The 24,060-nt window shown below is 38.7% G+C and overlaps 1 protein-coding gene across 1 annotated transcript; it reads right to left on the reverse strand.

Annotated features, from left to right (window-relative positions):
- Nucleotides 1-70: 70 nt before the first annotated feature.
- gle1 (GLE1 RNA export mediator) lies at nt 71-23,070 on the reverse strand. Its single transcript, XM_066712833.1, has 16 exons — nt 22,897-23,070; nt 21,944-22,189; nt 21,431-21,544; nt 20,467-20,615; nt 19,320-19,380; nt 17,377-17,622; nt 12,835-13,057; nt 11,976-12,088; nt 10,987-11,056; nt 9,446-9,588; nt 6,111-6,301; nt 5,760-5,889; nt 3,500-3,604; nt 2,769-2,851; nt 2,232-2,295; nt 71-1,980 (listed from the first exon to the last, which is right to left on the reverse strand). The coding sequence occupies exons 1-16, from the start codon at nt 23,065-23,067 to the stop codon at nt 1,912-1,914; spliced, it is 2,178 nt and encodes a 725-aa protein (XP_066568930.1). The 5' UTR covers nt 23,068-23,070; the 3' UTR covers nt 71-1,911.
- Nucleotides 23,071-24,060: the final 990 nt, after the last annotated feature.

Genomic DNA, 24,060 nt, shown 5'->3' on the forward strand with positions numbered 1-24,060 from the left:
CTTTTCATTTGTATAAGGGTTATCTGTGGGATTATGCACCTATGTTTCGATGAAAGACAAGAGTCAGATATATTACCCAAATCTGTTGCTTGAATTTATTCAGTAACATTTGCCAACAATACATTTTTACAGGTATTTGCATTTCATCCTATGTTGCCATTACCAGTAACAGCAAAATAGGATTTAAAGACAGAAATGCTAATTTACAATGTGAGCCTTTTTACATACAGACCAGATACATTCATGCAGTAAGTACAAGCTTTTTAATATATCCACTTAAATATATCATGAAAGCTGTATTTCTTTCTACATAAATTACTTCAAAAATATGTATTTGTTATTCCACATATTAGAGTAATTTAGTTGTAGTGGTATTAATATTTTTTAAATTGGGGGAAATGAAATATTAAGACCATCATAAACAAAATTAATCATTAATCTTGATTATAGTTGAACTTTTAAAAAGCACTTTTAATTCTAAATCATCCAGTCAGTTTTTAAAACCTGTTTTGCCATTATATACATTGGGAATTGCATAAGCCCCAAAATATAATCTAGGCCTATATGGATTGCTTCTATTTTTCTAAAATTACTTTGAGAAATATTATTAAAATTTGTAAATTCAGTGCTATATTAGCTTATGCACTTAACGAAAATAAAATTATGTAAGGGGGGGGGGGGGGGGGTTGGACCAAGTATGATATCAAGGTATTGAGACTTTTAGATTTAATGGTATTGATTTCTCAGTCTATTTCCACTGCCAGATATGCATATTCCACTGATGTTGTTGACTCTTATTCGAGCATAGAATGTGCTGACTAAGACTACTGCCATGTTCTAGATCCCGGAATTCAGTTCTTCAGGTACATTAAAGCCTCCTGGCACTTCTGCCCTAATTCAGATTCGTCTCCTAGTATACGATTTATTGTACTGCTAGAGCCCTAACTCATAGAAAGAGACTAAATTACACCTTATAGACATATTATGGACACTGTATTCCAATTTTATAAAACAAAATAATGTATTTATATACAAACAATGTACAATTAAATAGGAACAGAAGCTAATATTCCACACATGAAAATAAACGTACAGCTTAATTGCACTGAGCTTTGGACAAGCGCTGTTCTTTGTCAGAATAAATATGTATTAAAAAAAAAAAAAAGTATTCTTCAGTCAGAAACAGTTGGTGGAGGGTGAGGTCAGAATTTACAAAAATGTAAACTTAGTTACACAAACCTTTAAAAATAAAAACAGAAATAAAATGCAAAATTTATAAAGACAAAGGGGAACAGGGAATCTGAAACCCCCAGTCAAAATTAAGAGATTGTAGGAGAGACAGTTCATTGAGCTTTTAAATGGATGATCTTTCCTGTGAGCTCGACCAACAACTGTCATGGCTAACAATAATAATGTACAATGTTGCTGTAACAAAAAACAAACAAAAATAAAATCTACAGTTAGTGATGTGGAGCTCCCCTCTCACAAAAAAGTAAAACTGAAAAACAGTTTGCTTCCAAAAACAAAATGTCTTGTACATTGTATAAAACTGGATTATATTTCAATTTGATCAATATATGCAAGACAGCTAAGCAGATTCATGATTTAAGCTCACAAATAGATTGGGATTGCTTACAATTTCTACACACTAAATTGAAAGGCTTCTAAAACACAGGTATAATGTTATTTTACAGGCTCACATATTCCATAGTATAGTTCATGCCCTCCTTTGCTTCTCTCCCACGTACGATATACTGTATTGCATCAAGACTGTAACACCATATTCCCATTTCATGTAAGAGGTATTGGATTTTCAGTGACTTCATAAAGGAGCAGGATGTTAATTCCCAAGCTGTGAGACAGATGTTTTCAATTAGGGCCCTGCTGTCCAAGGGCCTCCCCGCCTACCCTTCAAGACCTCCAAAAAGATGAGCTCAGCTGGCCTTTGGGAGGAAGAATTTCTCGCCGCCTCAGGCATGTCTGAAAAAGATATTGAAAAAGGAAAGTCCATAATTTAGCACTTGGAATTAGGTTATTCTGAACACAGCAAAGACAGGAACCGTAGACCTGGCAGTAATTTAACGTTTCTCACACCGCACTGCAGGACTAACTTACACTGACCCGCAAACGGCAGGTGATGAGCGAAACAAAAAACACAGACCAAAAAGAGAGAATATGGAAAAGAGATGAGAATTGGACAAAACAAGATAATGAGCCAGGGACTCTAATACCTCCAGGAACTGCTTCAGCCGCATGACAGAGCCCATCTGCCCAGTGCTGGTGATAGCCTCAATCCTGCCAAAGTGAAGAAAACACAGCATGTGTCTTTCAGTAAAAGGTCACCGAATACTCAAATCACATGCATTCATACTGAAAAGGAAATTATAGAAGTCTGTGTAGTACCCAATTTATAATAAGTGGAGGAGGGGTGTACAAAATATAAACTAAGTAGTACTGCAGAAACATACAAAGCATTGCATTCTTCAACTGCTAAATTTAATCCCAAATTATTTCAAACATGACAACCTACATTAACCGATCTGTACAGTTTCAGCTGGTTTCCCAGACCTAGATTAGTGCTAATCTTGGACTACCCTACCTATAATAACATTGGGTAGTTTAAGACCAGTGCTAAACTGCGTCTGTGAAACTAGCCCTTTGTGTTAAAAGCTGAAACATAACATGAAGCATTAAAAGAAACAGAATTGACATTTATTTATTTTGTCTGAGATTAAGAATCTTCTCAAATGTAAATTACTTATGCTTACCTGGCGAAGTAGTCCTCTTTAATCAAAAGGATTAGCTTCCAAAACTGCCCTTGGTACTGCTTCATTAAGGCATGACCACACACCTGTGGAAATACAGCACAGAGCAGAAACGGTCACTAAATAACTACACATTAAATACATATAAACACTTGGAATGGAATTGTTTTATTTTATTCCTTCATAATGTGTAAACAGTTGATGAATCAACATAGTTTAGCACTGTGACCTTTTCACTGGCTTCTCAGACACTGTTGGTATTGCCTCATCATTAATGTAGAACCTTTTTTCCATTAGTTTACTTTTAATATGAAGATACTCCTTGATTTTTCAGACTTCATTCACATACATTTGATGTTGGTGGTCAAGTTTCCCAAATAACCAATTCATGCAGACTGCTGCTGTAGTCCTAGTTGTCATGTCATCCATGCATGCTTGAATTAGTGGTAGCCAAATTCAGACGCCTAATGCGCTAATAATCACATCTATTGCCATGGTAAAAAGTGGAGAAAAAAGGTACATCCTCCAAATTATTCCAACTTCTAGTCATTGCCATGTAGTCTGGTGTCTGGTGAATTCTGCAGTTGAAAAACTAAATTGCAAGTCCCCAAAGTAGGCTTCAACTAAGTGGGGAACCTCTGCTTTAAATTATAAATTATATTTCTCTGGAGGTTTTACATCATTAAAACAAGACCCACCAATTTGCGGACTTGAAGAACAAAGATAGATCTTACCTCTAGGAAATCAAAAAGTAGTGTGGCTGTGACATCAGCCAGAGGTTCCATGTTTAACATCTGGGCCAGCCAGCGCCAGCCATGGTTCAAACCATGAGGATCAGCCTGCATGGATGAACAGGAGGGATCTGATTAACACTTGCTAACACTTTGGTAGTAAGAAATTAGTAAATTAAACACAGCAATGAAGAAAAAAAAAAAATGTTCGATAAAAGCAATTGAGAAAAATATCTAGCATAATACATTGAAAAATTGTTTTATATGAACTGACAGGTACTGGACATTTACAAGATTGTTATGATATCTTAAGGAAATCTGAATCAATAGATACATGGAGTTAAAAATAAATAAATACATCTTGCTTCTCATCATCTCCGTTTGTACAAGAGGTTGTAATAAAACTTGAAATGCTATCAATGAAAGTATAAATTTTCCTGCAAAAGTATCCAATACTTGTTCAGTGGGTATCCACAAACTAAAATTGTGTGAATGCTTTGGTTAACTAGGAATCAAGAATCTGTACCTATAGGACTTCAATAGCAGTCCTTAACACAGATTTAAAGGTAACTGTAGCACACGTCACAGATATGTAGCTAAACTTGACTTGCAATTAAGCCACTTCCACATTGCAAGCAAGCAATGTCATGACCGACATAAGCGAAATGCAGAATCAAATCAACACCAGACACAAATGCATAACCTTGTCCCTGCATTCTTAATGAATATCCTATAACTCAAGATGCCCTCTAGTTTACCTTTTTTAATACTTGTTAATGTTACTTGTATATATTTGAAGTGCTACATTATTGTGGTCATTATTCTTTTTTGAATTATGTTGTTGTTTAGCACTACATAATCACCATCTTTATTATTAGTAGTACATAAGAACAAAGTTTACAAACGAGAGGAGGCCATTCGCCCCATCGTGCTCGTTTGGTGTCCATTAATAACTAAGTGATTCAAGGATCCTATCCAGTCTGATTTTAAATGTTCACAAATTTTCAGCTTCAACCACATCGCTGGGGAGTTTGTTCCAGATGGTAACAACTATGTGAAGTGTCTCCTGTTTTCCATTTTGAATGCCTTGCCTATAGTGTCTACTACTAGTAGTAGGAACTATACATTCAGACAAATAGTATTTTATTTATTATATCACAAAGTTTTAGATTGTATTGGGTCATATCTATAACATTTATTTTCTTTCAAAGAAAATAACATTTTAAAATGCCCTACGAATACTAATTACAAAAGGTACAAAGTAAAGCCAAACACTGCCACACATCTTAGCTAGAACTCGTAGTTAACTATAACCAACTCCTACTGTGAAGTTTGTTGGATAATACCAATAACATTATCTTGTACCTTTGAGATCTTTGAGATGAAAATGCGAGGTTTCACTTAATCTGCACTAGAGTGCAGCAGCAATTTGGGGCCAGTATATTAACTACAGAGCAGATACAGTTGAGTGTGAAATTAAACTACAGGCACAAATGTAGGTAGGCCATACTGAATGGAGGCACTGGCGCTGAATTGTGAGTGCAATAGGACCCTGTGGTCCACTACATAACAGTCTAACAAAAGTTAAGTGAGATTAAAGGTGCTACACAAACTTACCTAAAGACACTGAAGTCAATATGCTTAATTAAATGAAATGCTGCAGTATTTAATACTTAAAGGGAAGTGTGCATTGTTACCAAAACCTGGCATGTTTTTATAATTTTTTTCCCAGGATGTGCCAAGTCATAACTTCCTGGATAGCTGAAAAACGACAATTACCAGATTTGTCTTCCCTGCAGAAAGTGGAGTCATTGTCAAGTCAACAAAGCAGTACTATTTCTTACTCCATATTCATACTCTTTGATCATAATTATAGTTCCACAGATAACCTGAGGTGGTGTTGTGTCCACAGCTGTGGGAAACAGTTTTTCTTTTCTTCTTTCCAAACAGGAGAATAATGCTCAGAATTACAATCACAGAGTAAGAATGTGCAGTAAGAAACCATAACGCTTGGCTGACTTGATAATAATGAGTCGTCGTTATTTGGTCAGTTTTAAAATTGTAAGTTTTAAATGTTGCTTATGTGATACAATCATTCTGCAAGAGCGGTATTCATCTAACATACACTATAGAAACATTTAAAGATGCATAAAACTGTGATTATAGGAATTGTATTAGTTGCACTTTAAGTTATGCAAAATGGAAGGTGTTTAATGGCGGTGGCCCTTGGTCTTTGTGGACGCTGAACAGCACTCTTTCGTACCCCATGTTTGTTGCCATAAGGCCAGCGCAGCTGTATGATGGCAGCATACAGGCGAATCATCCCAGACATCCTCTTCAGGAAGCTGTCCTGAGCCTCCACGCCCGAGTCCCCCACACGATATCCCAGAATCCTAAGGGAAAGGCCAAGCAAAACATTAGCAACCATTTACAGAAACTGTCATCTGAATATAAATAAATGATCAAATTATGCATATTATGTCCTAAAACATAGAAACATCACTACAGAAATTTGGCTTTTTAGGTATTTTCAGTTAATCTAATTGATGCTTCTGCTTTATACTACAAGAGAAAAAAAAAAAACGGCAGCAGTACTGTTCCACACCATCCTTACCTCTGATAGTCCTCAACTGAGGTGCCATCCTTCATGGGGGGGTAGTAGGGCACTGCATAGGGGCACTTCTTGTGCAAGTGGGCCAGGATGAGGTCACCCACCTTGGGGTGCAGCTCCCAGATCCCCGAGGCAACTACAGCAATGGGGAAAGCAGCCTCGTGATGCGATGCCACCTCCTCTTCCCCTTGTTTCTAAGGACATATATTGAACAGATTTACTCTACTTAGCTTGAAGTATAAGGATACATAGAAAATAATTAGACTAGGGCTGACGTTACTATATTTCGAAAGTGTTGATTTTAAAATGTTTTACCCAGATCAATATCAATCCAATGTACTATGCATTTAGGTTTTTATTAAAATCCATGGAGTTGAGCATCTTCCTGCTTGAATTAGGGGATGCGACTTGAAGTTCATACCTCCATCCAAAGGGAAACAGGATCCAAGTATGTGCAATACTGTCACCATTTCTTGCTGGACAGAGGTATGGACATTCAAGCCAAATCCCATAATTCAAGAAAGTAACACTGAGAACGAGATGCTCGACTGCATGGATATTCAATAGGAACTTCCATGTGCGAAGGATCTCAGTATACAGAGAAAGCTTGAATTACATTTTATTTAGAAAGAATATAGAAGCCATGATATAACGAAGAAATAACACAAACACTTGCAGCCAGTCCACAAACACAGACCATTGTCTTTACATAAATCAACATAAACCCCCGCACAATAACACGTTAAGCACAATAGACCCCACTTTTAACATATCACAACCTTATACACTTAGAAAAACATATGGACAAAGATAAAACATGTGTTTTGTTTCAATCAGGTGTGCTACAATATTTATTTGACTCTTCCCAAAACCTGTTAACTAGCACTTAAAAGACCAAACATCAAAACTGCTCTTAATAATTTTCATGTAAACATTGACCGACTGGAACTAATATAGCACACCGTTGACCCTGCAATGTATTGCATTTCAAAACCTTCACAGCAAGAGCCAATACAATATTTTGCATGTGCAGAACACACACTGTGCAAAAGAAAGCATGCAATAAAAGTGGAAACAAACCTTGTAACAGTTTTACAAATTATGAATAATTTCCTAAATCAGTCTTAATTATTTTAAACACTAGGGGTTTTATGTCAAGTATAAAATTGTGTAAGAAATGTATTTTCTTCTTAAGGAACCTACTTTTTAAATCAGTTGCAAAATTAAAATGCAAACAAATTACTACTCCAATTGAGAAGTTACTTTTATGTGACTATTGTATTTCATCATAAATAATGCACGTGGAAAGGAAGAGAAAGGGATGGAGAGAAAGCTTGTGTGTGGTTTGTCCGACATGTATTTTCTCAACAGTTACAATGAGCTTTGTAGGAGAGTGCACATTTCCCATATGAAAAAGATAAATACAGTAAATACATTTCAACTTGATTTAATAAACATAGTGGAAGAACATTTAATAGACTATACTAAAGCAGATTTAATGTGTTCTTGACTGTACTTTTCCATAATGCTACATATTCTGCAATGCAAAATGAAGAAAGGCCAGATTCCTCTGAACTGCTCTCCACATAGAACTCCAAACAAACCTCAGAGCATCATTCATAGCATCTCGTTTATGTAACTCATGATTTAATTGATAGTAAATCATTCTCTTCATCTCCTCCCCTCTCCACACCCTTCTGTTTGCCTGCACTCTTAGGACACCATTTCTTTAAAGAAATATAAAATCCATTATATATGGATATATCCGTTATAATTCCTGAAAGTATGTGTAAATAAAGTATGTGTTAAATAAAATATGATACTTAACTAATGAGAATAATACCATTATTTTGGTTTCAGGAATAATAACTATAACAGATATATGGATATAACAGAGGGAGATCTTATGGAAGAAACAGTCCTTTTGGAAGAACCCACACATTTCTGAACACTGTTGAGAGGAAATCTACCCATTTACCCAAAGAGAAAAATATTTGATTAATAAATACTACCACATTTATGTCTCTGTACCTGCAGACCTGCAATAGTTTTTTTGAACAACACATTATCTTAACTTATACATTTAACTTTTGTTAAGCATAAAAAATACTTGGGAATGCAGCTATTCCCAGGTCCAGTTACAGTACTCACATTTGTGTTTTAAAAATCAGCCTTAAAATGTTTTTATCCCCACAAATAAATATACATACATACATAAATGCAGTAGGAGATATTTCCCTTGGTTTCCTGCTACACTTTTTTTTCCACATTTCGCCTGTGTAACTATGATTGTTTCAAACGACTTGATTAAAACTGAATGGTACTTCTGGGTGATTTAGTCTAGCCGTGGTAATACCCTCAACCACAAAACAGAGCCGTACACAGCGGGAGTGCCAATGTACCTGGCAGTCAGCAATAACATCCCTCCGGATAAAAATAAATAATAAAAAAGTACCTGAACACGGTACATGAAGAGATGACCAGCAATGCACAGCTCTGTAAGTTTTATAATTATATTTTGAAAAAATATATATATATATTGTTCGTTACAAATAAACTCAAACAACTTCAATCAATATATAAACATAACATGTAATGATTACAATCTTTATCAAGCTTTTTACTAGTGCATATCTTCAGCATAAATAGAAAACCTTTGTTGAATTGTTTTTTATGCATGCATTAAAAATGTGTTTTTGATAATGTGTCACAAGTTTGCATGCGTTGGTAGTTGTTTTGTCCAAAACACCCTTGGAATTCATGATCGATATTTGAAAGTGTATGCATTTTTTTAAATTTGGAAAAGGTTTGCCAGGACAAACCACCTTCCTCATTGCTTCTTTTACTTGCTGTATAAACATCCAGTATCCTTTGCAGATTGTTTAAAGGGAAGTTAATGCAGAATTGAGCATCTTGTTCTCATAGAATATCTTCAGTATTGGTTTTGAGCATACATATTCCATAATACACCATATGTCTTGGTAATATCTGTAGGAATGTTTGTTTTCTGTGTTAACCATTACACCACAGTGCACTCTTTCTTTTTTTCCTCCACCCACAGATGTCATGACAATTCTGTAGGTTTAGGTTTTATGTACAGTTGGATATTAAACAATTGATGTTAAATACTAACACAACAGTTCTATACTTAACGGACAGACTTAATATATCATCTTTTTTGGTGCTAAATGATAATTATGAGAATTGTGGAGCTTTAATGCTCAAAAACAGTGGAATAAACCTGTAAAAATTAAGATCTTGTGTTTAGACTGCAGCTTAACCACCAGGACTGGGAAGAAATACGCTGAATGGCTCTGAGCAGAAACCGTTAAACTCACCACAAATTTTTCTGCCAGTTTATAGCTGACAAAGTCAAGTCCATGTGGGTGATGTGTAGCAGAGACAGACCTGCCCCCAGACTGAACTGGCTTCCCGGACAGCAGCTTGTCAATTTTGTCAAACACCTCCCGCAACTTGGAACCTGCAGCAAAGACAGACAGCACAAACTTTAAATTAAAACACTTTAATAGGATTGATAACCAACAGCTCTACTGCAAATCATACATTTCTATGATTTCCAACTGCCCCCTGGTACATTGGTTTTAAAGAGCACTGGGTTCTGAAAACTCTAAGATTATGCCTGTTTTGTTGCTGTGGTTTTATTTTTAATGTTCAGAAGCTTTACTTGTCCAATTCAAGCAGGCACTTTTTAAATATTACCATGCACATGAGCAGAGGGTGTCTCACTTAAGTTATCTTTTTTCATGTCTCTAAACCCAGATACAGACTATACAAAAAATAACCAAGTGTCATTCATTATCTTTTTTGTATTTGATTTTAAAATCAATAGATCACTGTTCTCTTTCCCATAATTCAGATGAAAGGTTTCCTCCCCCTTGTGTTAAACCAGTGATATTGAAAAGCTTTCAGAAAACATTGGGATGGAAAAAAATAATCCCCATTCATCATTTCAATGGTTGACAATAGCAATGTTTATGGAACCTCAGAGATGCAAAATATAAATAAGTCAGATTAAAAATCAATAGAAGGAATTAGCAGATATGTGCACAGAATCGAAAAGCAATAGAAAGGTCACGGACAATGCCCGTCACACTAATTTCACATACCAATCTTTTAAAATGGATTCTAGTTACTACATTCATTGCATTTCCTCACACATGAGGCAACATCCTTAAGTAACATAAAATAAATTTCCAATGTGCACATAGCACATTTACCAACCCATTTGCCTCTCTGGGCTAAGGCAGATTTCCCTGGCAATGAAACGAACACCTTGCTGGAATACTGTTCAGATTTTTCCAAGTTCTGACCCACGTTGCCTCGCCAGCTGGTTGAAAGACTTTAATAATGCATGACAATTCCCTAAACCAGTGGTTCTCAATCCTGGTCCTGGAGGAACTCCTACCTTGCTGGTTTATGTTCCAACCGAGCTCTTAATTACTTAATTGAATCCTTAATTGATTTAATTACATTTTAATCTTTAAATAGCAGATGCCCTAAGCCTATGTTCTGCCCTCAAAGGTGAAGAGTTAGTGTCTGCTGGGTTTCCTTCCAGCCCTGTTCATGGCTTCTAAATTGGTCTAATTAAACAATTAACTGGATGAATTTAACACTTCCCTCTAGACTCTGAAATGTTCTATGGGTTCAATATTTTGAGGAATCAACACATTGTAAGGCATCTGCTATAAAGTTTTAGATAAGCCACCAGAATAAATAATGACATTAAGTAATTGGGAGCCCGTATTGGAACAAAAACCATCAGACACTGTGGCCCCCCAGGACTAGAGTCTGACACTCCCGGTGAAGAGGGCTGGCACAGAAGGGAATGGCCGAGCTGGCTCTCCCCTGGCACACTCACCCGAGATACTGGAGATCTGGCTGACGGGGATTGAGGCCGCTTTCTGCAGCTCCATTCTTAGTTTCTTTGTCTGAAGAGAATTATGAAAGAGGGATATTAGGTACACAGTTGGACTGCCTTGTTACTGATGCTAAGGGCATCGATCAGAGTGAGAGCATCTCCTTATACGGGCTAAAACGCATTTATTGAACATCCCCAGAACTCCTCAACATGTTAAAATAAAATGGCTACATACATGATTCACCCCAATTGTTCAAGTTGAGATTTCTAAATGAACATGCATACATCATAACTAGAGAGTTGCGTTTTTCTTGACTTTGCTTTGTCACCTGCATTTCAATTGTTATCATCTAGGAGCCACTCAGGGTAAACTAAGTAACAAGTAGGACATCCTACATATAGAAGTTGTGATGAAGTATAAAATGAGGAACAAAGTATGATGAGGTTTTCTTGGAAGCAAATCAATTAATTGCTGCATTTAAAGAGAAGCTCAGAGAAACTCAAACATGGATGTACAGACTACATCATACTGACTTAATTACTACAACCCAGATCAATTACATAATAAAAATTGTAGAAAGTGTAAAATAAACATTTTTATATCATCATCATGACGCTTTTATTTGTGACCATGCTCTGTGCACATAACAATAATGTTGAAAATAATCTGTTGGGATAGTATTGCTTCCTTCTAAAATATGAATCCTTTTCGATATACATTTTATTTACATACTGTACAGCTGAAATGAGTTACTGCGTTGATTTTCTGATTTCAGTATTTTTCACCTCTTAGAAAATACAAAACTCTTCTGTTGACAATTTATACACGTGTTCTTGGTGAACATTTTAATTTAAATCGAGGCATTGTCTTTAAAACACAAACTCTGATCATAATGTTAGTTCATTTATTTCTGTAAACCACCTCCAATTCTATATAAACATTTTGTGGTGCACTGCCCTCCACCAGCCCGCCCACTATTGAGGCTTACCTGCATGTCCTTAGTGTTGTTGAGGTCTTCAAATGACGCAGCACAATGATTGGATGCGTCCTGTATCTCCTGGTACCACTTCATGGTGCTTTCATCTGCCTTCGTCTGGAGTCCTAAAAAGCAATACTACTAAATAAACCTTTGGCCATTTGAGATTTACCTAATTAAATAACCCTAAATCCCATGCACCCTGGCTCGGTCAACTGACAGGAACAGACACCAATTCCTCACTCCTATCTTCCACAACAAAGTGGTTCCCAATTTTTAACTTCAACCATTTCATCACACTGAAACCTATATCTGCCATTTATGCTCATCCTTCAGTGTAAACATCTATGCCACAATGTCAAATCAATGTATTAATTTATAGCTTGTTTAGAGCTGCTCCATTAATTTTACATAGTTGTATGGAACAAACCACTTAAAGTAAATCTTATATGCACTGCAGATTTTTATTCACGAATCACCCTTTTTAATACATCTGCACAGAAAAAGCGATTGGAAATCAATTCAGATCAGAGCAATTTTGTCTAGTGTGGCCTCCTTAGATTAACAACTGGCAGTTTGTAAAGGTTTTAGAGGGGTTACTTGACAACTCTAGGCCCCACGCCGACATATATACAAGGGCAGTTCAAAAGGTTTGTATTTTGACTTCTAAGGAATACAATATTGTATTTTCTTCCTCTAATTGGATTACATTTGGTGAACTTTTTATATTTTGTGACAAGGCATCAATTTCCTGTTGGTTAGCACCGCAGGACCCTTGGCTTAATAAACCCGCTTTGTACGAACTCTCAATGTTCACTGCAATGGGGTTGTATTCCCCAGTATTTCACTGCCTACTAGAGTCCTCCCTCACCTTCTTTCCTCTGCCTCCGCTGGGTCGGGGGTGTGGCGCTCTTCTGTGCCCCCTGTTGTTTCTGCAACTCAATCTGCTTCTGCCGCTCCTCCTGCTCTGCCTCCTCCTTCCTCCTCCTCTCCTGGGCCAGCACAACCTCCTGCTGCATGGTTCCGATCACGGCACGCATCTCCTGCAGCGCCCGCTCTGCCACTGACATGTCCTCTGGGCTGGGGAACCCTCCCTGCAGCCCAAAGAAAGAAGGGTCAACCATCAGAAAACTGCACTACTGGATTTTGTGGTTCTAGTGGAGCTCAAGTTATCATGCTGAAGTTAGAGATTTTAAGATCAGATTTGCTCTGTTCAACAGAAACATCTTTCTATATTTTAGCCTACGTTACTGTTCAAGAGTGTCTGAGTGATGTAGGCTGGGGTAACACTACACGATTTCTACAATCCAACCTGGTTTTGTGAACGGTGGGCAGTAGGGATGCTCCAATCGATCGGCCGCTGAAAACTGGCAGTTTGTAACGTATGTGCTCTGGGCAACCAACTGCCGAGAGATCGTAAGCAACCAAGCCTTTGCCGAAAGCACAATGCACAAGTATTCTGCAGGCAATGCATGAGGAAATTGTGAGCGAAAGGAACGGCGACAAAAGTGAACGAAATGATGCGACGTCGGAACTAAATGTCTATCTGAGTGAGCAACTAATCCCAAGAACCGCAGAGCCGCTGGTCTTTTGGAAGATAAATAAAGGCCGTTTCTCTGCACTAACAGAGGCAGCTCAGATCTACCTTTGCACTCCTTGTACGAGTGTAGACAGCGAACGTCTATTCAGTATAGCAGCACATTCTGGATGAGAAGAGGAACAGATTGTCCTCAAAATATGCAGCGATGCTCTGTTAAAAATAGATGGCCAATCTCTAGCCTGCCTTACCCAATAATGTGTTCTTTGTGGGCTGCTGTCTTTTTGTTGAATTTGAATGCACATTTCTGTTGTGGGCAAAGTTTAATTTAATTACAAACATGGTTTGAATTGCTGATAAAGACATGCCCAGTGCCATCATATGCAGCCTTACATGAAAAAGGTTTAGTGTAGTCCTACACCAGCGAACATTTTGTCAGGGTTCACATTGCAAAAAGAGTCAATTCACCTCAATTTGCGATGTATTTTCTTGATAGATTCGCCGATTGTGCGAGGCATTAAAATACATTTTTCTGACCGACAACAAGCATCGAAAATGCATGTACAACCCACCTACTCGTACATACAGTGAGGGAGAAAAGGATTTGATCCCCTGCTGATTTTGTACGTTTGCCCACTGACAAAGAAATGATCAGTCTATACATTTTAATGGTAGGTGTATTTTAACAGTGAGAGACAGAATAAAGAAATCCAGAAAAACGCATTTCAAAAAAGTTATAAATTGATTTGCATGTTAATGAGGGAAATAAGTATTTGACCCCTTCGACTTAGTACTTGGTGGCAAAACGCTTGTTGGCAATCACAGAGGTCAGACGTTTCTTGTAGTTGGCCACCAGGTTTGCACACATCTCAGGAGGGATTTTGTCCCACTCCTCTCCAAGTCATTAAGGTTTCGAGGCTGACGTTTGGCAACTCGAACCCTCAGCTCCCTCCACAGATTTTCTATGGGATTAAGGTCTGCAGACTGGCTAGGCCACTCCAGGACCTTAATGGGCTTCTTCTTGAGCCACTCCTTTGTTGCCTTGGCTGTGTGTTTTGGGTCATTGTCATGCTGGAATACCCATCCACAACCCATTTTCAATGCCCTGGCTGAGGGAAGGAGGTTCTCACCCAAGATTTGACGGTACATGGCCCCGTCCATCGTCCCTTTGATGCGGTGCAGTTGTCCTGTCCCCTTAGCAGAAAAACACCCCCAAAGCATAATATTTCCACCTCCATGTTTGACGGTGGGGATGGTGTTCTTGGGGTCATAGGCAGCATTCCTCCTCCTCCAAACACGGCGAGTTGAGTTGATGCCAAAGAGCTCGATTTTGGTCTCATCTGACCACAACACTTTCACCCAGTTCTCCTCTGAATCATTCAGATCTTCATTGGCAAACTTCAGACGGGCCTGTACATGTGCTTTCTTGAGCAGGGGGACCTTGTGGGCGCTGCAGGATTTCAGTGCTTCACGGCGTAGTGTGTTACCAATTGTTTTCTTGGTGACTATGGTCCCAGCTGCCTTGAGATCATTAACAAGATCCTCCCGTGTAGTTCTGGGCTGATTCCTCACCGTTCTCATGATCATTGAAACTCCACGAGGTGAGATCTTGCATGGAGCCCCAGACCGAGGGAGACTGACAGTTATTTTGAGTTTCTTCCATTTGCGAATAATCGCACCAACTGTTGTCACCTTCTCACCAAGCTGCTTGGCGATGGTCTTGTAGCCCATTCCAGGCTTGTGTAGGTCTATGATCTTGTCCGTGACATCCTTGGACAGCCCTTTGGTCTTGGCCATGGTGGAGAGTTTGGAATCTGATTGATTGATTGTTCTGTGGACAGGTGTCTTTTATACAGGTAACGAGCTGAGATTAGGAGGACTCCCTTTAAGAGAGTGCTCCTAATCTCAGCTCGTTACCTGTATAAAAGACACCTGGGAGCCAGAAATCTTGCTGATTGATAGGGGATCAAATACTTATTTCCCTCATTAACATGCAAATCAACTTTTTGAAATGCGTTTTTCTGGATTTTGTTGTTGTTATTCTGTCTCTCACTGTTAAAATACAACTACCATTAAAATTATAGACTGATCATTTCTTTGTCAGTGGGCAAATACTTTTTTCCCCTCACTGTATAATGGCCGCCATTTTCGTGTCAGAATGCATGGAGATGGTCTCAAGTTGTAATAACCTGCGATTTGATTCCATGCTCACGTCCCCTATGGCATTTTAACATGCGTGCTGTCTTGTATATGACATGCTTATATACTGATTAGCGTGGGAACAGAACAGCTTTTAGCGGGAGTTTTTTTTAAAAAAATTTTATTGTTACTGCCCTCTACACATTTTACACATGATATGTCATATGTACTGTAATTTTTACTGCCATTTATGATCAGATTATTCTTTTGTATAATCATGCCCCTGAAAGAACACACTGTTAAAGCATGGGGGTTCAAATGGATTGATCTTTGCACAGATAGTATTAGAAAAAAGAAAACCAAAAGAGACTGTGTGGGTGAAGACATGGCTGGGTATACTCTGTATGAGAGCTGGAGGCTAGCAACAGTTACAGGCTATATCCATCCCACAGTATGATCGCATTGTAGGGATTGATATTTTTGCACAGACCTGGGTCAATTACAGATACAAATTGGTATTTGCATTTGAAAATATTATTTTCCCTGTATTACAGTATTTTTAGAGAGAAGATCAAATGCACAGTATATCAAATACACATCTGTTGCAGTGATGCGCTTTGCGAGCGATCACACGCCAGCAGTGCTGACAATGGATTATTATTATTATTATTATTGTGTATTTGTTAGCAGACGCTCTTATCCAGGGCGACTTTCAAAACATAAGAGCATTGCTGCGTGTCTGGCAACAGGGACAATGCAACAGTGATTTGGGACCATCATCCCAGACTTCATCAATAAGCACAATTTCCCATCAAACCATTAACATCACCTGAGATCGTCCGACAGGTTATTGATCTGCCCATGCAAATACCCCCAAAACTAGCTAGCCCATAGTCATTATTTTTTAAACAAGAATAAAAGTAAAAATACGGCACAAAATGAATTAAAATGTGAACTGTGTGCGCGGTGAGGAATGCATGTTAACTATCTTGTATTTTTTTTTCAATACAGTAAGTGTCTGAAATAGCGAATCGGTGTAAATCCCCTTAACGCATCAATTAAAAAAAAATACATATAAAAGGCTGAGTTATCTTAGCATATTCATATAGTTGTATTTTCGTTTCTGCTACACGTGATCTCGCGTTTTTTGTTTTATTTTTACAGTGTATCTGTGCTGTGCAGACGTTGAATGAGTTTGATTGTGATATTAAATAGGGTTTAAAGACGCAGTCGCCTAGGTGCTGATTATTGCCGTGTTTCTCCTCTTCTACTCCGTGCTTGGGAACGCCCACACCAGTGACGTCAGCATTCGGTACCCAATCCGGTGGAAAAGCGGGCCGGTTCGCAAAAAGATCATGGTTCCCAGTAATCATAGTTACCAAAAGGAGCAGAGAGCAAGAGATCACAGCCTAAGTAGGTTTGAGCATGAGGTCATCGCCTCATCTGTAAACACTCATGTTCTTGTGTAATAATCCATATTTACCCTGCTGGCACATTATTTTTAAGGGTACACTTTTAAGATATTGGTCAACCTGGCATCAAACGTTTGATCAATTCCCTTATTGAGGGAATTCAACATTACGCTCTGAGTTGCATCTCAAGAGGATAACCACTGACGCTGACCACTAACAGGGAGAAGGGGGAACTGTGCAGAGAACTGGGAACGGAGGCCAGGGCGCGAGGGCAGAGCTATTCCTGGCTGGCAGCCACAGCGTGACTGTCAATAGGCTGACTGACCTCGGCAGTGGTGCGGATGACCTCCGAGACTTGGCCGCAGAGCTGGTTGCCACGGGTAATGAAGGCGGACAGGTCGAGTGGGGCCTGGGAAGCACCGGGTTCCAGCAGTTGATTGAGCTGGAGCACTTCCTCCTGGATGACGTTGAGCGCGCGCAGCCGCTCTCGACCCTCTGCCTGCCGCTGCCGCTCCAGCTCGGCCTCCCGCAACCGCTGCTGCTCCGCCTCCCGCAGCCGCAGGTTCAGGATCTGAAGAGAGGAGACGATGGTGAGGGAAAGAGTCGGGGACCAAGATCACTGAGAGATGCAGTTTGTTGGTTTAACAGCAGCTGCTGTTGACCTGCCCTTTGCTTGGCATAGCAGAGGGGTGTAGTGCGGAAACTCCCTGAACAACTAGGATGGCAGAGTCGGAGCAAGTAAAATAAAAACTTCTAGTAAAAAGTATACGAATATTTGTATACAGTACATAACCCTTAAGCTATACATTCTCTCTTCTTTGGGAAAGGCGCCTTTTCCATAAACTTTTTCAATGAAAGAAACTGTAGGTGAAATTGTTCATTGATTTTTTAAATCTTAGAAAAGTAAAATGCAAATGTTAGCCAACCCTCAGATAGGTTAAATTTGAAACTTCCAGAATTACTGTAGTAAAATACTGTTTTCCATTGTTTTGGTAAAGCAGATTTGGTTTTGGATTTTATATCAACATTGACCTTTCGTGAGAACCCTAACAAATATTAAGCTATTAAATATTTGATCTGCTGTGACCATAGACAATGACCCACTGTGCACCTGCTATTATAAATGTTATCCTTCCCTGCATTAGAGATTGCCTTATTTCTGTGAATCCTCACAAGATTTGCAATGTTTTTCCATACAAATCTGTGTTTTAAAATAAGAACTTGAGATAGCTCCACAAGCAAATCGTGATCACCAAACTCAGCACAATCCTATCAAGCTTTTCGTGAATTAATGAGAGAATTTACCTTTTATTATTATTATTTTCTTTATATTGTTAATGTCTATAAGTAATCATTCGTTTGTATTTACTCTTTTCTGGTGGCTACTTTATTAGGTTCTTGAAGTTGTATACAACTATTGTCTTTACATTATTAAATCAGCTACTGTATCCCACCTAAAACAGTAGATTGTGTGTTTTGGGGCACACGTATTTGGCTGAGGACTTAAAACAATGTCTATAACAACATCTGCTGACTGAAGAATGTTGACCAGCACCAATCAACACATTAAACTCAACAACAACAGTAACAAACTTAGGTCTATGTTAATTATTATGCATTTGGTAAATCTGGTACAATTTGTACAATTGCATTTTAACAAGATGTAGTCACTGATAGATAATACAGCAACCTATACAAATACAAAGACTTCTCCAAATCACATCCTTAGTCCTTTTCTTCACTTCACGTGAGAGAGCGGCTCTGGGTTCACCTGTATTTACGTTTTTGTAATGAACTTGTTACTTCTTCATCGGTGTATCCTGGGATTTACTTAAACCACTACAAGGGGGTGGTGGTTGTGGCAAAATAGCATGAGAGCAGAGTGAGGGGGGTGGTGGGCACGGCATAATACCGTGAGAGCGGGGGAGGGGGTGAGTGCAGACTGGAAAAACTTGCGAGAGCGGGTGAGAATGTACTAAACCACTACAATGGCTAAATGAAATCAAATTAACCCTGGATATTTAAATTAATTGATTTTACATGCAATAAAGTAAATGCAAGCTTAACTGAAGATTGCTTTAGATTGTAAGGGACTCAAATTGAGAATCCCTGGGTCATTACAAATGAAAACAAGAACACCAATCCAAATTCACTGCAATTCTCCACAACAATAAATAAAACATTACAAATGAGAGTAGGCAGTTCAAGATGGATTAAAAGGGGAGACATTTCCCACGCAGACAACAATACACAAGAGATCACTGGTACCTTCATTCTGTGGCGATGTTCCTCTTTGAGCTTCTCCTGGCGCCCCAAACTCTCTTGGGTCCTGGCACACCCCAAAGAGAAATAAAAAAATAAAAATAAAAAATAAAAATAAAAATAAAAATACAAAATTTCTCAATAAAACCCGAGGTCTAATCAATTGTGATATACTATTTTAGACCAGTCAAACTGGAGCAACAGTTTCACAAATTGCTGCTGCATGACAGTTAAACATACCAATGCACTCCTCAGTACATTTCTAAAGTAATGATCCTATTACTTTAGAAAACTCTATGGACAGCTCCAGAAAAAGCACTTTTTGCAAATGTATGACTAACAGGCAATGTAACGGTAATGTTCAGAAAAATATCTAACCCTCAAGAATTTACTACATCTAAAGAAGGACCAAGTTTATGAGAAGACCCTTTCACATGTTGAATAAAATTGGAATTTTTTTTGGGCTGTTGGACACACAGTTTATTGGTTTCTTTATCAATATGCAGATTTAAATCTCCAAGAAGCCTAAACCTGTCATAATTAGCAGATAACATTGACAGGAACCCCCTGAACCGCCAGGAGACTGGTCGTTTAGTTTTTTCTGCTCTGCTGGGGGGGCGGGGCGGAGCACTCGGAGGTGCACCCACGATGGCACGGCTCAAATCCGAGGGGGGCTCAGACCTGCACATGCTACACTATGCTATATTTCAGTTATGATGATAATAAACCACAAAAGCTTTTTAATAAGATCGCTATTAAGTTAGTTACTGATAAATATCTTATTTATGCACTTACTATAATGGACTCTCTTATTAGACTCGTCTGCCTTCCTGAATGTCACCATTAGGCCTCAATAACCCAGATAGTGACATTATTTAATGGACACAATGTCAAGAAATGATAAAGCCTCATCTTTCAAACTTGAATCTGACGATTTCCAATGTGTACATGCTGAACTATTCAACCAAGTGCATGTGGATCTTCATGGCATAAAGACAGGAGGGCATTCTCAAATTGATACTCAATATCCAGGTAATAAAAAGAGAACCAGGTCAGGTGGGCTACTTTAGAACCACACCCAGTCTGGGTTTCCAATTTGTTTATTACTAGTACTATTATTTTAATGTTAAAAAAGGTGAACAGTGTGGCTTACTCTCTTTCCATCATGTCTCTCATGATCTGGTACTCCTGTCTCTGTTTGAGCTCCATGAACTCCTCAAATCGTTTCAATTGCTCCGACTCCCGGCAGGCTACCGACTCCACCAGCCGGTCCTGCAGCTCCTGCCGCTGGCTCAGCTCGGCCTGAGGGACACAGAGAGGGAGATGGGAGGTAGGAGCCAGTGCTAGCCAATGCAGGTCTGAAGCAGGAATATTTTGAAACAGTCGTATGCATACACCTTCTAGAGAATATAGGTTTTTTTTTTTTTTTTTTTTTTTTTTTTTAAGATAACAAATGTAATCCAATAAAAACACATTTCCTAAATTGTGTACAAAGAAATGTGAGCCATGACATACCACATAATTGTTTCATGGAGTACAACTGCCACCAAGTCCTATATGGCGAATAACTCCGATTCTGTATCATGTTGATACATAAAATTACACAAAAATACAAAAATTGTATGTGTGTGTTTATACACATCATCGTTTATAAATTTTCACTAAGATGGTTATTTATATAACAGAAAAAAACTTAACCCGACAACTACAACCTAATTATATTGACAACCATCATCATAAAATACTAAAAACAAAATGTAATAAGAAATCAACAAAACATAACACTTTTAGTATGAATTGTACTGGATTTATTTTTTCCTACCCTACACAGGTAAGCACATTAAGCGTGCCAGTAGCTTTTTACAGCTCAGCCAGTCAGCATAACTTACAAATGTCCTAAGGTCCATTAGCCCTTTCTACAACATGATGGCTAATGCTGCTATAAGGTCTCTGACTAAAACCATTATAGCACACAGACATATAATCCACCAAGAAATGACTTATCTAGAAAGTCAGAAAATATTGGTGCAAGACCAGTAGAGTCCACTGTGCTGCGACTGTGAGTCTTGGCTCATTGCCTTGAGACCGCACTTTTGATGCTCTGTGTCGTCTCTCACCTTTGCCCTGGATCGGTGGTTCTCCTCACAGATGCGGATGCAACCTTCTACCTGCGATGCCCTGGGAGAGAGCATGGAGATGGAGGGCCTGGGCTCTGGTGGCATCTTCTCCTCCTTATGAAAGAGTAATGGGAATTTAGAATCTGCAAATTACAATCTAGGCTATACTTTGAGATTTCACTCACCACTCACAAGGGTTTGGTTCGGAAAACTGATTAAACACAAGAATGATTCATTCGTAAGGGGTTTATCTGATTGTTTGGATGCAGCACACTTATGAACTATATTTCAAAGCCATGACTGAATATTTAATCCCAAAAGATATATATACTTATACTGTGTTTGGGTACACAAATAGGATACAATACAAGCCTGATATCAGGTACAGGAATACAAAGCTGCACTGAACACAAAATAAATTACAAAAATGGACTGCCATTTTTAAAAACAAAACTACAACTGACTTTTAGTATTTTACCCAATATGAGACACCTTATGACAAGCAAGCCTTACCGTGGTTTCCTCACACTCTAGGCTGGGGGGCTGCTGGAGGGAGAGAGGGGACTGCAGAGGTTTGATTGAAAGCCTGGGGCTGGACGGCACAGAGTTGGAAGAGACAAGGACATCTTCAAACAGACCAGGGCTGGAGTCTGAGCTCAGAGAGGAAGTCTTCACTAGCAGCTTTGGACTTAGTCTCTTCAAGACTAGACCAGAGAAGGCGGACAGACTGGGGGGTGCATTGCACCCTGCCAACAGGTCCTAAACAGGCAAAAAGAAAGCAAATGAAAGAATGGGGGCAGGGGCGTAGCTGACCCTACCATGCAACCATGAATGCCTGCCTATTCCTACTTATTCTCCAAATGCTTTAATTAAACCATGTTCGGAATTGTCATTTACAATTTTCCAGTACTTACATCTAACAAATGAGAATCACGATTGTTTGAGAAGGGCTATTTAACAACGCAGTAACGATGCAATGATTATTTGACTATGATCTGTGAATAACGTTTGATTGCTTGCTTGATTCTAAATCATAGACGTTGCGTTTTCTGTCTGAAACGAGCTGCTAAACCGTATGTGTTTCATAGTGTGTGCAGTACTGCCTAAGAATTACTAGAAGTCCCAAAGTGAGTTAGTGAACGAGATTAGATACATGATCTGGTTTAAAAACACTTGCGTGCGCAGTCACTGGTTTTATAAAATTATTAATCTGCATTTCAGAACTACATAGGTTAAACAAAATAAAATGACCGTTCACATTCTAATTCAATATGGTGACTCTCACATGGGCTGTGTGTGTGTAACCTCATTTCACAACAAGCCAATGCAACTAGTACTGATCTGCATTATTAGCATTTCTACAAACTGATAGTCGGATGAGAGCTGACCGAACTCACACACTCAATGTATAATTAAATGCAGTACCTAATTAAACCAACTGCATCATTTAAAACGGCCCTCCTTACCTCGCCTTTCTGCAGCCAGCCCGGGTGATATTTCAGTTTGCCCTTGTCGGAGTTTTTCAGAGCCTCCAATGTATCCCATCGTGAACTTTCTGCAGGCATCCCTCCAGCGCAAAAGACAGCAGCTCGTATGTGATCTCCGCTTGAAGCGACCGGCAGCCCTGGACAGCGCATTGAAAACACTGCGCCCCACTTCCTCTTCCGGGGTAACGGTCATTCGCTTTGACGCGGGCGGGCGAATCCTCGTCTTTTGCATCCATTTCAAGGATTTTGAAAATATCCGTTTAACGCATACATTATTGAAAGCATTAACACGTTTTCTGTCTTACATTTGTAACAAGTTTGTAATATGAGTTCATTGGATTAAATGTCAGAAATATAATTTACTGCAGCACACACATACAAATATATGTATGTATGTATGTACACACACTAACTATATATACTTACAGATGGTTTTAGGCCTTATTGTCAGCTGGATGGACAGCTGGGTTGCTTTGGGGCTGGAGCACTGTAAGGGTCAAGATTAAATCTTTATTATTTTTCAATTTCTAAAGTAATTTGTCAATTCATAAATTAATTCTAAAATGTGTTAATTCAGTAAGTTTGCCAAATAAACTCTTCTAAGGTTGTTACACAACGTACTATGGTGGCTCCACTATGTGACCAGCACATGCAGTTTTCACTGGGATTGAAGCTATCACAGGCTTCTACAACACTGCCACATTTTGTTTTCATGCATGTATGAGTGTTTTAGAGGCATCTGAAATTTTGGTGGAAGGAATACAATACATAAATCCTAAAAAAACAATAGTCTTAAAGCATTTTGCTTGGAAGCCTAATACATTATATAAAATGTAATTATATTCAGCTAATCATAATAGGCCAAAACATGTACTGTTGAATATATGAGACTTGAGGATTAGTGGTACAGACCACCCAACTCAGATATTCAGAAAGATGTTGCATAGTTCAGTGCAATCAGGACTGCATGTAGCAAGGATGTGGATGTTATAATGGGGGATTTCAATTTCCCAGAAGCAGAAATAGAAATGGTTGAGATGGTAAATGACTGCTTTCTAACTCAATTTGTCAGGGAACCAACCAGGGAGAGCGCATGCATTGATTTGATCTTTTCAAATGACCAAGATAGAGTCAGAGGGACAC

Source organism: Amia ocellicauda, chromosome 9 (assembly GCF_036373705.1).
Source record: "Amia ocellicauda isolate fAmiCal2 chromosome 9, fAmiCal2.hap1, whole genome shotgun sequence".
Taxonomy (NCBI): domain Eukaryota; kingdom Metazoa; phylum Chordata; class Actinopteri; order Amiiformes; family Amiidae; genus Amia; species Amia ocellicauda.